The following is a 13,933-nucleotide window of genomic DNA, read 5'->3' as shown; positions in this document are numbered from 1 at the left end:
TGCTACAAAGCATTTGAAAATAATCAACATTTTGCCCACTCCCCCAAAGAAGAATCTTTTTAGATGGCATGATTTCCCAGGAGATTTATACAGGCCATGTAAATAGAACATCACCCAAATGCACAGAGGCACTAAGAAAAAGCCGGAGGGTACTGCTTACCATTTTAGGTGCGGTCACCCAGACTTATTAAAAACTAGATTTCAAAAGGAAAAACAAAAAACAAAAAACAAAAACTTTTCACTTTGGCCAATGCAAGAACAAATACCAATTAAGTCTGGGTATCAGGTGTCAATGCATGACAGGTGATGAATCCATCTGACTTGAGACAACTTTTCAAATAAGTTTATTTGAAGCAAAATAAACTATTGCCAAGAAACTTTATGAAAGTTCCATCTCAAAAGGGTCAAAAAAGGGGAATTAACTGCTATGAATTCTTTGCATTCAGGGCTGCAAAACAAAGACACATATTATTTAAATCAGTTTTATTTAAGAATTTCCAACATTGACAACTCTTATAAAAAGCATCCAAGCACAGGACACAGAACTGCAGCAAACAGCATTCTTATGGGTAGCTAACAGACATTAGAACTTCCACCCTTCTTTGAGACACCTGAGCTCACTGGTGAACTCTGCTTCCAAGTACTCCTGCAAAGCACACCACAAGCTCAGTCCATGTTCTCAACCCATCAGCTTCAGTTCACATTACCACACTTACATATCAGTAACAGAAGAGAACACACACCATACAGCATTCACAGCAGTTGACAAAGGGTAGGGGGAGTACAAGTATCGTTTCACTTAACACATTCAGCTAATGTGGGTTATCTAAGAACAAAAACTCACTTAAAGTCTTCCAACAGATGTGGATGTCCTTTGAATGCAAGAAACATTCGTACGTTATTTGCTATCATTGCTCTCTGCACACTCTCTCACCAAAGCCACAGGATTGAGAGACACATCTCGCCAAGTTAAAAAATATCCATTATGCACCACCAAGTCTCTGCACGCGCTCTCTCCTTTTCTCGCTCATACTAGCCTTTCATGCCTCGGCACCACCATCAATCCCACACAAGGTTTCAAAAGTTCAAACAGCCTTCTGGTTCCATATCACAGCCTTGCGTTCATAGCGTTGATACGACTCCATGAAATAAAGAGTAGCGGATAAAAATGGGACACCCACCGTCAAAGACGCAGCCTGTGATGCGTGATGACGAATTCTTGAATGAGAAAGCATGTAGACAGAAGTATTCCTATGGCAGAATATTTACAGCACTACTTTCAATGAAGTGCTTCTTCCATAAACATTTGAAATGAGATGAACTGCAGAGATTAAATGAAGGCTTCATATTGTACTTTTGCATATGAGGGGAGACAAGTGTTAAAACAAAACAAAAGAACCAAACACTGTGACACCATCATCTCCCAAAGGGAGATTTTCTTAAGGAAAAAAATCCATATGGTGGGGTTCAAATTAAAACAAGGAGAAACGAATGTAGTTCTAATCAATGGTTTCCATTTTGAACATGCAAAGAATTCACTTGACAAGTCCAGGGATAAAATATTACAGGAGAAACCTTTTGATATCAATTGTAGTGTGTTGGTTTACCAATCAGGCAAACAGCAGTTCACTTTCAACCACTCAATATTTCAACCTTTCATGTAACAAAACTTAGAAAATTCCTTTAGCTCTTCCTTTTTCTAAAGAAAAATGTCAAAAATACTGCTGAATATACTCCACACTGAACAAACCAATTTTGAAAATTCTTAGTACATATGTATTTTACAATATACTTACCATGAGTTTAGAAAAATCTGAATTCCCACCATTCTATGCCAACCAACCACAAGCTGTCTACATTCCCCAGCCAGAAGACTTAGAATCCATGCTCGAGCCAAAGCCTCCATTAAAACCACTGCCCGACCCTGCATTTGATGCTGATCCCCAACCAATTGCTGCACCAGAATTAGAACCACTATAAGAGTTATTTCCAGAACCGAATGCCTGGTTTGGCTCCCTCTGCATGTTGCCTTGGCTTTGGTTATTACCCGATGGGCCTGACTGGTTCTGCTGGCTGGCTAACATGCCCATCATACCCCAACTGCTCTGTAGCGCTGCCTGGGCTGCAGCCATCATGGCTGGATTAATGCTGAACGCGCCAAAGTTCATCCCACCACCCATATTGCTACCTTGATTGTTTCCCAAACCAGCTCCACCCCCTCTACTATTACCAAATCCACCCTGATTCCCAAAGCCACCTGGATTACCACCAAATCTTCCACTTCTTTCTAACTGTCTATTGCTATTGTGCTTAGGTTCGGCATTGGATATATGAACGCTGATTCCTTTAATGATCAAGTCCTCTCCACAAAGAGACTGCGCAATCTACAAGAAATAAGGGACGTAAACAAAGAAGATTAAACCACTGATTTATACATCAAAGTAGCAACAAAACTTAGATTACAAGCATTAATTAACTAAAGCCAGAGGAAAAATAAGCAATGAATGCTCATTTTATTTAAACCCTCAATACAGCTTTAGTTTTAGTAATAGCAGCAGTGATATTTCAGTCTATTTTCAAAAGACATAGGCTGGGCATGGTGGCTCATGCCTGTAATCCTAGTGCTTTGGGAGGCCAAGTTGGGAGGACTGTGTGAAGTCAAGAGTTTAAGACTAGTTTGACAGCCTGGGCAACACAGTAAGACCCCCACCTCTATTAAAAACAAAAAGAAAACAAACCCCCTGCAAAAAAACCACATTAGCTGGGCATGGTGGTATGCGCCTGTCCTAGCTACCTGGGAGGCTGAAGTTGGAGGATCCTCCTCCTGGAGGCTGAGCCCAGGAGTTCTAGGGTGCAGTGAGCTCTGATTACACCACTGCGTTCCATCAGCCTGGGCAACAGAATGAGACCCTATCTCAAAAAAAAAAAAGGGCGGAGGAGAAGTGGTGGCTCTCTCCTGTAATCCCAGCACTTTGGGAGGCCGAGGCAGATGGATCACCTGAGGTTGGGAGTTCAAGACTAGTCAGATCAAAATGGTGAAACTCCATCTCTACTAAAAATACAAAATTAGCTGGGCATGGTGGTACATGCCGCCTGTAATCCCAGCTACTTGGGAGGGTGAGGCAGGAAAATCACTTGAACCCAGGAGGCGGAGGTTACAGTGAGCCGAGATCGCACCACTGCACTCTAGCCTGGGCAACAAGAGCAAAACTCTGTCTCAAAAAAAAAAAAAATATTTAACATTCCCAAATGCCATATACTGAAAATTATCTAAAGGTTGATTTACTTTTAGAAATTTCTTAAAAATGTTGTATTTGTAGCCGGGCATGGTGGCTCACATCTGTAATGCCAGCACTTTGGGAGGCCAAGGAGGGTGGATCACTAGGTCAGGAGTTCAAAGACCAGCCTGACCAATATGGTGAAACCCCATCGCTACTAAAAATACAAAAATGAGCCAGGCATGGTGATGTACGTCTATAGTCCCAGCTACTCAGGAGGCTGAGGCAGGCAGGAGAATTGCTTGAACCCGGGAGGTGGAGGCTGCAGTAAGACAAGATCTTGCCACTGCAGTACAGCCTGGGCGACAGAGCAAGACTCCATCTCAAAAAACAAAAAAGTTGGCGGGGGAGGGGAACATCTAGGCCCATACACCCTACATCTTAGAAGGTCAGAAAACTTAGCTAAGAACAGCAATTAGCTGGATGGGAACGTTCAACAGAAATTACCTAATTACCTGGCCCATATTGTTAAGGAGAAAAATACCTGATCATCTGCAAATGTAACAAAGGCAAAGGCCCTGAATGGCTTGGGGATGAAGACATCCATCACCTCCCCGTACTGGGAGAAGAACTGCCGCAGCTCATCCTCAGTCATGTCCTCTGTACAGCGCCCCACAAACACTTTTCTGCTTCTCAAAGGCTCATCTGCGCTTTGCTGGTCAAATCAAAAGGAAGGAAAAAATATATAAACAATGAAAAAAGCATTAAGGTAAGGGATATAAAAAAATCTTTCTGCCTTGGATAGTAGTGAATTATTAAAAAGAAGACATACTCTTAATTTTTTGCATCAACATTCCTTTTTCTTGTAAGGCTTCAATAAAGAGTAACGTTTTAAGTTACAAACGTACACAGTCATGCATCACATAATGATGGAAGTATGTTCTGAGAAATGCATTGTGAGTCGTTACACCATTTCATCACTGTGGCCAGGTGTGGTGGCTCATGCCTGTAATCCCAGGACTTTGAGAGACTGAGGTGGGCAGATCACCTGAGGTCAGGAGTTCAAGACCAGCCCCGCCTAGTCAACAGGGCGAAACCCCATCTCTACTAACAATACAAAAATTAGCTGGGTGTGGTGCCGGGTGCCTTTACGTAATCCCAGTGACTTGGGAAGCTTCGGCAGGAGAATCGCTTGAACCCGGGAAGGGGAGGTTGCCGTGAACCGAGATTGCACCATTGCACTCCAGCCTAGGCAACAACTCCGTCTCAAAAACATAAAATAAAAATTAAAAATTAAAAAAATAAAAACTTCATCATTGTGCAAACATCATATAAAACCAGATAGCTTCTACATTGCTGATAGCCATTACTGGAGATAAATAAAAAGAAAAAAGAAAAAAGAAATAAAACCAGGCTGGATGGTATAGCCTACTGCTCCTAGGCCACAAACTTCCAAGTTACTATACTCAACACCGCAGGCAACTGTAACCCCATAGTAAGTACTTATATATCTAAACATGGAAAGGGTGTAGTAAAAACAGTGTTATAATCTTATGAGACCTCTGCTATACATGTGGTCCACTGCTGACTGATGAACTTTGCAATGTGATGCATGACTGTATTTGGATTTGAGAAAATCAATAAATGTCCTGGCAAAGATGATGATGTTCAAAATAAGCAGATGTTATTTGTTTGCTTGGACAAAGTTAGATTTTATAACAAGATTAATGTATATATTCTGATTGTCTTTATGTTTTAACATATAACTATGTAAGGAAACTGTTAACTTGACAAATAACCTTTTTTCTTTCACATCCATAACAAAAAGAACAAAACGAACAAAGCTTTAGTTTGGAGAAGTAAAAAACTAAGTATTTCAAACAAGCATAAAATATTCAAGCATGCATTACGGCCCTAAGGCTTCAACAAGACAAAAAGATTCCAAGAATACACTTTGCCACTATCTTTTCTACGCGTATTTAACATTTTATCTTACAATCTTCTAAGGAAGTCTGTTCGCAAAAATTCCCACAGCACAGAGGCAAGTACCTTAGAATTAGGAAGTTTACAGTCACACCACCGTCCATCTATCATATGCCGCTGTGACATTACTTTCACCTGTGTTTCATATTCCGTAAAACGAACAAAGCCAAACCCCTTTGAATGACCAGTCTTAAGATCTTTCTTGACCTAGAAAGGACGATTTAAGTTTACTCTAAAAGTACACATACTCACACACTCCACTCCCAAATCAGAGTTCCTTAATAAATAATTCGAATGGTTTCAATCGGATGCAGTGGCTTAAAATTTAAACCAAGTTAAGTCTTAGAGTAAAAATAAGGTTAATACTGAATCCATGTTGTGTTAACAATAGAGCAAAACTCACTTATACAACAGAAATGTTTTTGATTTTGAATTTTTAAAGACATTGGGCCAGGCATGGTGGCTCACGCCTGTATTCCCAGCACTTTGGGAGGCTGAGGAGGGTGGATCACTTGAGCACAGGAGTTCAAGACAAGCCTGGGTAACACAGTAAAACTCTGTCTCCACAAAAAATACAAAAATTAGCAGGGTGTAGTGGCATCTGCCTATAGTCCCAGATACTTGGAAGGCTGAGGCACGAGAATAGCTTGAATCCAGGAGGTGGAGATTGCAGTGAACCTAGACTGCATCATTACACTCCAGCCTGGGCAACAGAGCCAGACCCTGTCTCCAAAGGAAAAAAAAAAAGAGAAATTACGTCTGGATATGTTGGCCAAGGTGGTCTTGAACTTCTGGCCTCAAGCAATCCTCCCACCTTGGCCTCCCAAAATGCTGGGATTATAGGCATGAGCCACAATAGAATATTAATAGAACATCTTAGAATGAGTTCAAAGATAAACTAAATTGTTTACAATCTTAATTAAATGAAGTAGAAAAATCTCCCATTAGTGTAAAATACAAAGAAAAATGCCATTGTCACCTGCTTTCCTTAAGCCTTCACGCAACAGTAGGATTTTACTTTATTATCAAAGGCAATAATATAGGGTACAAAATATATGTATAAATATAACAAACACTGGAAGTATCATCTATGGAACATGAAGGGCAGTGCCATTAAAATAACAAGAATGCGACCAGGCACAAGTGGCTCACACCTGTAATCTCAGCAATTTGGGAGATCAAGGCGGATGGATCACCTGAGGTCAGGAGTTCAAGACCAGCCTGGCCAACATGGTGAAACCCTGTCTCTGTTAAAAATACAAAATTAGCCAGGCATGATGGCATGAGCCAGTAATCCCAGATATGGGAGGCTGAGACAGGAGAATCACTTGAACCCAGGAGGTGAAGGCTGCAGCGAGCCAAGATTGCACCACTGCACTCCACCTGGGCAGCAGAGTGAGACTCTGTCTCAAAAAAACAAACAAAACAAAACAAAAAAACAAAAAAAACAAACCTAACAAGAACGCAGCTGGGCATGCTGGCTGATGCCTGTAATCCCAGCATATTGGGGTCAAGGCAGGAGGACAGTTTGAACCCAGGAATTTGACACCAGCCTGGGTAACAGAGTGAGACCCCCATCTCTATTTATATTAATAAATAAATGCTAGGTGCTCATTCACTGTTAAAAAAACCAAAAATGTTTGATGCAATCCAAGTTTACCTGCACCATAAGAACTTCTCCAAAGGTACTAAAATAGTCTTTCAGGTCCTGTTCAGTTGTTTTCCATGGGAGACCCAACACTATTAAATCGGATGTTTTCTGGACTGCTCTTTTCACTTTCACTGCTGATGAAGCATCTGTCTCATCCATTTTTCTTTTGTTATCTAAATAAAATGAGCAGAAACCTTTTAGAAATTTTCACTTAGCACTTCTTTAAAAACACTACCTCCTACGTCTAGAAATGAGAAGCAAAAAGAAGACTCTTAAGACTGGGCGTGGTGGCTCATGCCTGTAATCCTAGCACTTTGGGAGGCCGTGGCGGGCAGATGGTCTGAGCTCAGGAGTTCGTGACCAGCCTGGGCAACAGTGAAGCCCCATCTCTACTAACAAAAAATTAGCCAGCCTGCGCCGGTAATCCCAGCTACTTAGGAGGCTGAGGCAGGAGAACTGCTTGAACCTGGGAGGCGGAGGTTGCAGTGAGCTGAGATTGTGCCATTGCACTCCAGCCTGGGCCACAGAGCAAGACTCCGTCTCAAAAAAAAAAAAAAAAAAAAAAAAAAAGAAGACTCTAAGAACTGTAAGACACTGAAAACTTGGCAAGGAGTGATGTTTGCTCTAGAGGACAGAATAAAGGCTTGCATTTAGTCTCAGGTGCTTTTCTGGTGCAAATTCAGTGATTTCCAGTTTTGTTTTTTGTAGTATTTCCAGATTACAATCTCTCCTCTCAAAAGGTTTATCAAAACAAAAATAACTCACTTTACTTTGACTTTAAATTTCCCTAATTATCTGAATGCCTATTACATAATTTAAGGGCTAACAAAAAATCAGCAACTTCTATCTCCTGAAATAGATTTAACTTTTATCTTTCCTAAACACTCGACAATGAATACACATTACTTTTGTAATAAAAAAGAAAACCAGGAACAGTGATGTGTATATCTGTAGTTCCAGCAACTTGCAAGGCTGAGGAGGAAGGACTATTTGAGTTCAGGAGTTAGAGGCTGCAGTCAACCTATGAATAGCCACTGCACTCCAGCCTGGGCAACACAGCAAGAGCCCCCATTTCTAATTTAAAGAAAGAGAAAGAAACCAAAAGTTTGGCTTACTTAAAAAACATAAAACATAACCTTAACCTTAGGTTATTCAGAAGGGGAGAGAATTTTTTTTTTGAGATGGAGTCTCATTCTGTCACCCAGGCTGGAGTACAGTGGCACAATCTCCACTCACTGCAACCTCCACCTCCTGGGTTCATGCAATTCTCCTGCCTCAGCCTCCCAAGTAGCTGGGATTATAGGTGCCTGCCAGCATACCCAACTAATTTTTGTATTTTTAGTAGAGATGGGGTTTTGCCATGTTGGCCAGGCTGATCTCTAACTCCTGACCTCAGCTGATCCATCCACCTCAGTCTCCCAAAGTGTTGGGATTACAGGCATGAGCCACCATGCCCAGCCTGGGGAGAGAAATTAAATGAATTTTTTTCTCTCTTTTTTTTTTTGAAATGGAGTCTCGCTCTGCTGCCCAGGCTGGAGAGCAGTGGCAAGATCTCAGCTCACTGTAACCTCCACCTTCTGGGTTCAAGCAATTCTTTTGCCTCGGCCTCCCAAGTAACTGAGACTATAGGTGTGAACTACCACACATGGCTAATTTTTGTATTTTTAATAGAGACGGGGTTTTACCATGTTGGTCAGGCTGGTCTTGAACTTCTGACCTCGGATGATCTGCCTGCCTCAGCCTCCCAAAGTGCTGGGATTACAGGAGTGAGGCATTGCACCCAGCCTGACATTTTAAATTTAGGTAATTATTTCTATACCCAACTGCTCAAGAAACAGCATACTAAAAACCCTGAGTTAACATTATTAAAATTTTTCTTTTTTCTTTGTGTTTTTTTTGAGACAGAGTCTTGCTCTGTTACCCAAGATGGAGTGCAGTGGCACGATCTCAGCTCACTAACCTCCACCTCCCAGGTTCAAGCGATTCTCCTGCCTCAGCCTCTGGAGTAGCTGGGATTACAGGCACCCACCACCAAGCCTGGCTAATTTTTTGTGTTTTTAATAGAGACCAGGTTTCACCATGTTGGCCAGGCTGGTCTCAAACTTCTGACTTCGGGTGATAAACCCACTTCAGCCTCCCAAAGTGCTGGGATTACAGATGTGAGCTACCGCACCTGGCCCTAAAATTTTTCTAGACATGTAAATTAACGTCTTGCACACTGACCAAATTTGATGGACTTCGTTGCAATATGAAGTTATAATAAAAGGAACACACACACAGATCAACTATTAATAGCACACATTCATACTGCTGAAATTAGCTATTTCCTTGGCACATTTCTTAAATATCATGCTTCCTTTTCTCAGATTTAGAACATCAGTGATAAAAGGAAGCAAGAAGAATAAGACCAGAACCTCGAAATTGTAATTGCAACTGCATTAATTCAAGATTTGGCTACTGCAACTGCTGTTCATTTAAGGAAAAAAATGAAGTCAGATTTCCTGAATGAATGATGTTAAGGCCAAAAGGACAATGAACAAACCCAAATACTGGAGCACTGTAGAAGAATCTACTTACAACAGCGATACAAGTGCCAAGCATTCTTAGTAATTCCTTACGTGGCAGAAACTGGGCAAAGCTTATTCAAATATTTTTTTAAATACCTCGTTCTCTCTTTTAAAGTGATGATCCCCAGTTTCCACAAATTTAGACTCATGGTTTTCCACACTTAACCTAATTGTGAAGTTCAAGAAAATACTTAAGTTACAGGAGACATGCCGCCACGAAGAGGCCATGACCCATGGATGAGACACACACTCGACCACGCTTCAATGATTACAAAACCAAATGGTAACAAACCTTTGGGATAGTTGACAACATACACCAGATTTCCCCAGCCAGCATCGGGGGCATGCAGAATTCCTTCCACCAGGCGGACACCTCTCATGCACTGAGACACTGGATTCCTGTAGCGAAGCCCACAAGCCCCTGGAAACTGCGCTGTAACCGTGGACAGTAGCACGGTCCCATCATCTTCCGATGGTATTTCAATGGGCTCATCGTTCTCATCTTCGGTTACCCGAATATATTCAGACATCTTCTACTTTTCTTAAAAGGAAAAGAAAAATGAATGAACATTCATGCCAGAGTAACGGTTTCCTTCTAATGCTAATACCTACACCATGTTAGTGTTCTGACTTCCAGAAAAATTCTTGTCTGGATTCGTATATGCACTAGTTATCCCTGAAAAATGACGAGGGGAAGGTAAGGGTAGTGATTTCCTATCAAAATCTGATGCTTCGCCAGTTCATTCATTCAACAAACTTTCCCTGAGGGCTTATGATGTGTCAGGTATTGCAACTGTAACTGTCGAGTACAACGTGGTTTGCTGGTTACAAGCTGGGGTATGCAAGAGAACAGTAACAGTAGCTATTTTATGACAATCGCGGAAATCGTTATGTAATCCTGAAGTCAGGAGAGGAGCCTAACAGGCTGAGGCATGGGCATGATGAGTCGAGGTCGATTTTCCCAAGCAAGCGATGCATCAGCTGAACCTGAAGGCTGAATATGGGCAGTGAACCAGGTGTAAATACAGAACAGGAGAAGAGTTCCTCTCCGTTCCTCATTTTGGGGCTTTCCGGGGGCTCTGCGAGCCCGAGCCGGCGGTGCGGGCCTCCGCCTCCCAGAAGCCCGCGCGTGCCAGCCGAGGGAGGAGTTTCTTAGCGCGGCCCGGGGTGGGGCGCAGGAGCACCAGGCCCGAGCTGGCAGCGTCCCCCGGAGTGCAAAGTACCGAAGGCACCGGCACTATTAGGGCCAGGCAAACCTCCGCCTCAGGCTGCGCGGCAGCGCGGGCCCGGATCCCCGTTTCGGCGCCTGCGGCCTTCCTGCGGCAGGACCTAACGACGCTCCCGAGCAAGCCCGATCGGGCAGGACGAGGCTCGGCCTCACGGCTCATTTCCCTGGGCAGGGGCCGAAGCCGCTGCGTCCGCCTCGGGCTGCCCCAATGCGGAAGCCGAGGCACCCAAGGCGTCCTCATTGAGAAGGCTCCGCGACTCACCCGCTAGGCCGCTGCTGGGAAGCCCGATAGGGACAGCGAGGCAGCGACAGACCCAAGCACTGCCCAGCGACCGCTTCGCTCCCACAAAATGGCGCTAGAGCCGCCTCCTCCCTCTGTCCGCCGGCGTCCTCTCCCACCGATTGCTTGTCAAGAGGGGGAGGGCGCCGAGGAGAGCCACGACGACCCTCTTCCCAGGGACTCGGGCCGCCCCCTGGAAATTCGAGCCTACAGAGAAGCTCTGAGAGCTAAAATAAGATCAGGACCTAGGCCTGAAAAGCTGAAACTCGAAAAAAAATGTGGCTGTGTAGGCGCTGACCTCCCCCCACATAACGTAGCAGATGGTTTCGGCCGACCAACCGCCAGCCCGGGTCTCGGTCGGAGCTCGCGCACTTTCAAAGCGCGCGAGAGTAGCGCAGGGGCTCGGCCAAAAAGGGTGGGGAGCGGCCTGGAGGGGCGGGGCCTGGAGGGGGCGGGGCTCGGGATCCTGGGCCATGTAGACTTGGGAGGCAGGGTAAGGCCGGGACCCCTTTTCTGAAAGGCTGCCGGGTGCGTCCTCTCCTCCCTCCGCTAGCCCACCTCCAAACCTGGAAACAATAACTTTGTTCTAAATAATAGCAATCATAGCGCTACTTTGTGCCAGGTACCTTCTGAGTACTCACATATTAATAGCCCCAACAGTTTTGTGTGGCAGGAACTATTGATATTCATTCTGCGAGTGAGGAAACTGAGGCACAGAGCGATCAAGTATCTTGCTTCAAGTCACCCAAGGATAGGGTGATAGTAGCGCGCGCCTGTAATCACAGCTACTCGGGAGGCTGAGGCAGGAGAATTGCTTGAACCCGGTAGGCGGAGGTTGCGGTGAGCCAAGATTGCCCCACTTCACTCCGATCTGGGCAACAGAGTGAGACCCTAAACCCCCGCCAAAAAAAAAAAAGTTGTCCGGGCTCAGTGGCTGCTGCCTGTAATCCCAGCACTTTGGGAGGCCGAGATAGGCGGATCACAAGGTCAAGAGATCGAGACCATCCTGGCCAATATAGTGAAACCTATTCTCTTAAAACAAAACAAAGTCACCTAAGGAGTAAATGGTAGACCTAGGGTTTGAATCTCGAGGCACAAAATGCTAACATGTTCTGGTTCCAGCCCTCTAATAATAATATAATAATACAGTAGTTCATCTATTTTAAGGCACACTTGATTGATTGATTGATTGAGATGGAGTCTCGCTAGCGCCATCTGCAGCTCACTGCAACCTCCACCTCACTGCAACCTCCACCTCCCAGGTTCGAAGGATAACTGGGATTATAGGAATGCAAAGACACCATGCCTGGCTTTTTTTGTTGTTTTTTTGTTTTTTGTTTTTTGTTTTTTGAGACTCACTCTGTTGTCTGGGCTGCAGTGCAATGGTGTTATCTTGGCTCACTGCAAACTTTGCCTCCTGGGTTCCAGTTGATTCTCCAGCCTCAGCCTCCCAAGTAGCTGGGATTACAGGTGCCCGCTACTACATCCAGCTAATTTTTGTATTTTTGGTAGACACAGTGTTTCACCATGTTGGCCAAGATGGTCTCAAATTCCTGACCTTGTGATTTGCCCACCTTGGCCTCCCAAAGTGCTGGGATTACAGGCAGCAGCCACTGTGCCGGGCCTAATTTCTGTATTTTAGTAGAGACAGGGTTTGGCTATGTTGGCCAGGCTGATCTCGAACGCCTGGCCTCAAGTGATCTGCCCACCTCAGCTTCCCAAAGTGCTGAGATTACAGACACGAGCCACCTCTCTTTCTTTTTTCTTTCTTTCTTTCTTTTTTTTTTTTTTTAAGACCGAATCTCACTCTGTTGCCCAAGCTGGAGTGCAGTGGCACAGTCTCAGCTCACTGCAACCTCCACCTCCTGGGTTCAAGCAATCTCCTGCCTCAGCCTCCTGAGTAGCTGGGACTACAGGCATGCACCACCACAGCCTCCTGAGTACCTGGGACTACAGGCATGCACCACCATGCCTGGCTAATTTTTGTATTTTTAACCCCTGTTGGCCAGGCTGGTCTTGAACTCCTGACCTCAGGTGATACACCAGCCTCCCAAAGTGCCACCGCACCCAGCCTTTGTTTCACATTTCTGGAGTCAGTATGTGATTTTAGTTCCAGTTCCAGTTGATGATGATGTGTCATAGTTTAATTGGCAACTATGTTTCTTTGTATATACATTTATAATTTAATGACATACAGTAAGAAATGTTTACACAAAGTATTTATTTATTTGTTTATTTATTTAAGATAGGGTCTCACCCAGGATAAAGTGCGGTGTGGTGATCTCGGCTCACTCCAACTCCTGGACTCAAGTGATCCTCTCACCTTAGCCTCCTGGGTAGCTGGGACCACAGGTACACACCACCACACTCAGCTAATTTTTTTGTATTTTTGGTAGAGACAGGGTCTCTCCATGTTGCCCAGGCTGGTCTTGAACTCCTGGGCTCAAGTGATCCGCCTACCTTGGCCTCCCAAAGTGCTGAGATTATAGGTGTGAGCCACCACACCTGGCCATGTACTTTATATTTATGTATTAACTCATTTTATCCTCTTAACAACCCTGTCAGGTAGGTGCCATTGTGAGTCATGGAGATTAAGTAGCCCTGCCCAAGCTCTCATGACCAGTAAGTGGTGGAACCGGGATTTGAACCCAGGCCATCTGGTCGATGCTTTTTATGACTTTCCAGGGAATAAATAGTAAATCCTGCAAGTCCATCTCTGATGCCTGCTGTTCATATTAAGCAGATTATGTCTGAACGGATTTGAAGGGATAAGGGAGGAAGGTATAATTAGTGACCTTTACTCACCCCCAGAAATGGCCCTGCACATGGAATGAGGCTGGACAGATGGATCCTGATGGTCACTAACATTGCGAAACACAGGACAAGCCACAGAGGTCTGATTCATCTCCATTAATCCACACAGCCACAGTGGGGGAGAAGTCATTTTGTTGTTGTTGTTTGGGTTTTTGGTTTTTTTATTTTATTTTTATTTTAGAATTAATTTCT

General features: G+C 44.1%; 1 protein-coding gene across 4 annotated transcripts; it reads right to left on the bottom strand.

Annotated features, from left to right (window-relative positions):
• Positions 1-321: 321 nt before the first annotated feature.
• On the bottom strand, positions 322-11,017 carry TARDBP (TAR DNA binding protein). 4 transcript variants are annotated; one of them, XR_002478382.2, is made up of 7 exons: positions 10,910-11,017; positions 9,712-9,960; positions 6,862-7,025; positions 5,268-5,408; positions 3,763-3,933; positions 1,182-2,384; positions 322-448 (listed from the first exon to the last, which is right to left on the bottom strand). XR_002478382.2 is itself a non-coding variant. In XM_021669846.2 (6 exons), the coding sequence occupies exons 2-6, from the start codon at positions 9,947-9,949 to the stop codon at positions 1,854-1,856; spliced, it is 1,245 nt and encodes a 414-aa protein (XP_021525521.1). In that variant the 5' UTR covers positions 9,950-9,960; positions 10,910-11,017; the 3' UTR covers positions 322-1,853. The 4 variants fall into 4 exon arrangements, 3 of the variants coding, with proteins under 3 accessions (XP_021525521.1, XP_021525522.1, XP_064219333.1); XM_021669846.2 differs by having other exon boundaries at positions 322-2,384; XM_021669847.2 differs by having other exon boundaries at positions 322-2,384; positions 9,712-9,955; positions 10,910-11,014.
• Between the last annotated feature and the right edge of the window lie 2,916 nt (positions 11,018-13,933).

This window comes from Aotus nancymaae, unplaced genomic scaffold, assembly GCF_030222135.1.
Source record: "Aotus nancymaae isolate 86718 unplaced genomic scaffold, 86718_ANA_hifiasm-v0.15.2.pri h1tg000053l, whole genome shotgun sequence".
Lineage (NCBI taxonomy): Eukaryota > Metazoa > Chordata > Mammalia > Primates > Aotidae > Aotus > Aotus nancymaae.
Note: the sequence above shows the minus strand (reverse complement) of the source record. Positions and strands in the feature narration are given on the sequence as shown.

What these genes read in the sequence shown, in the direction of transcription:
- TARDBP (XM_021669846.2), bottom strand. Translation starts at nt 9,949, where the DNA reads ATGTCTGAATATATTCGGGTAACCGAAGATGAGAACGATGAGCCCATT. An exon ending in TGTTGTCAACTATCCCAAAG is followed by an intron (nt 7,026 to 9,711) that starts GTTTGTTACCAT and finishes CATTTTATTTAG; the next exon opens with ATAACAAAAGAAAAATGGAT. An exon ending in GTAAACTTCCTAATTCTAAG is followed by an intron (nt 3,934 to 5,267) that starts GTACTTGCCTCT and finishes TGATTTGACCAG; the next exon opens with CAAAGCGCAGATGAGCCTTT.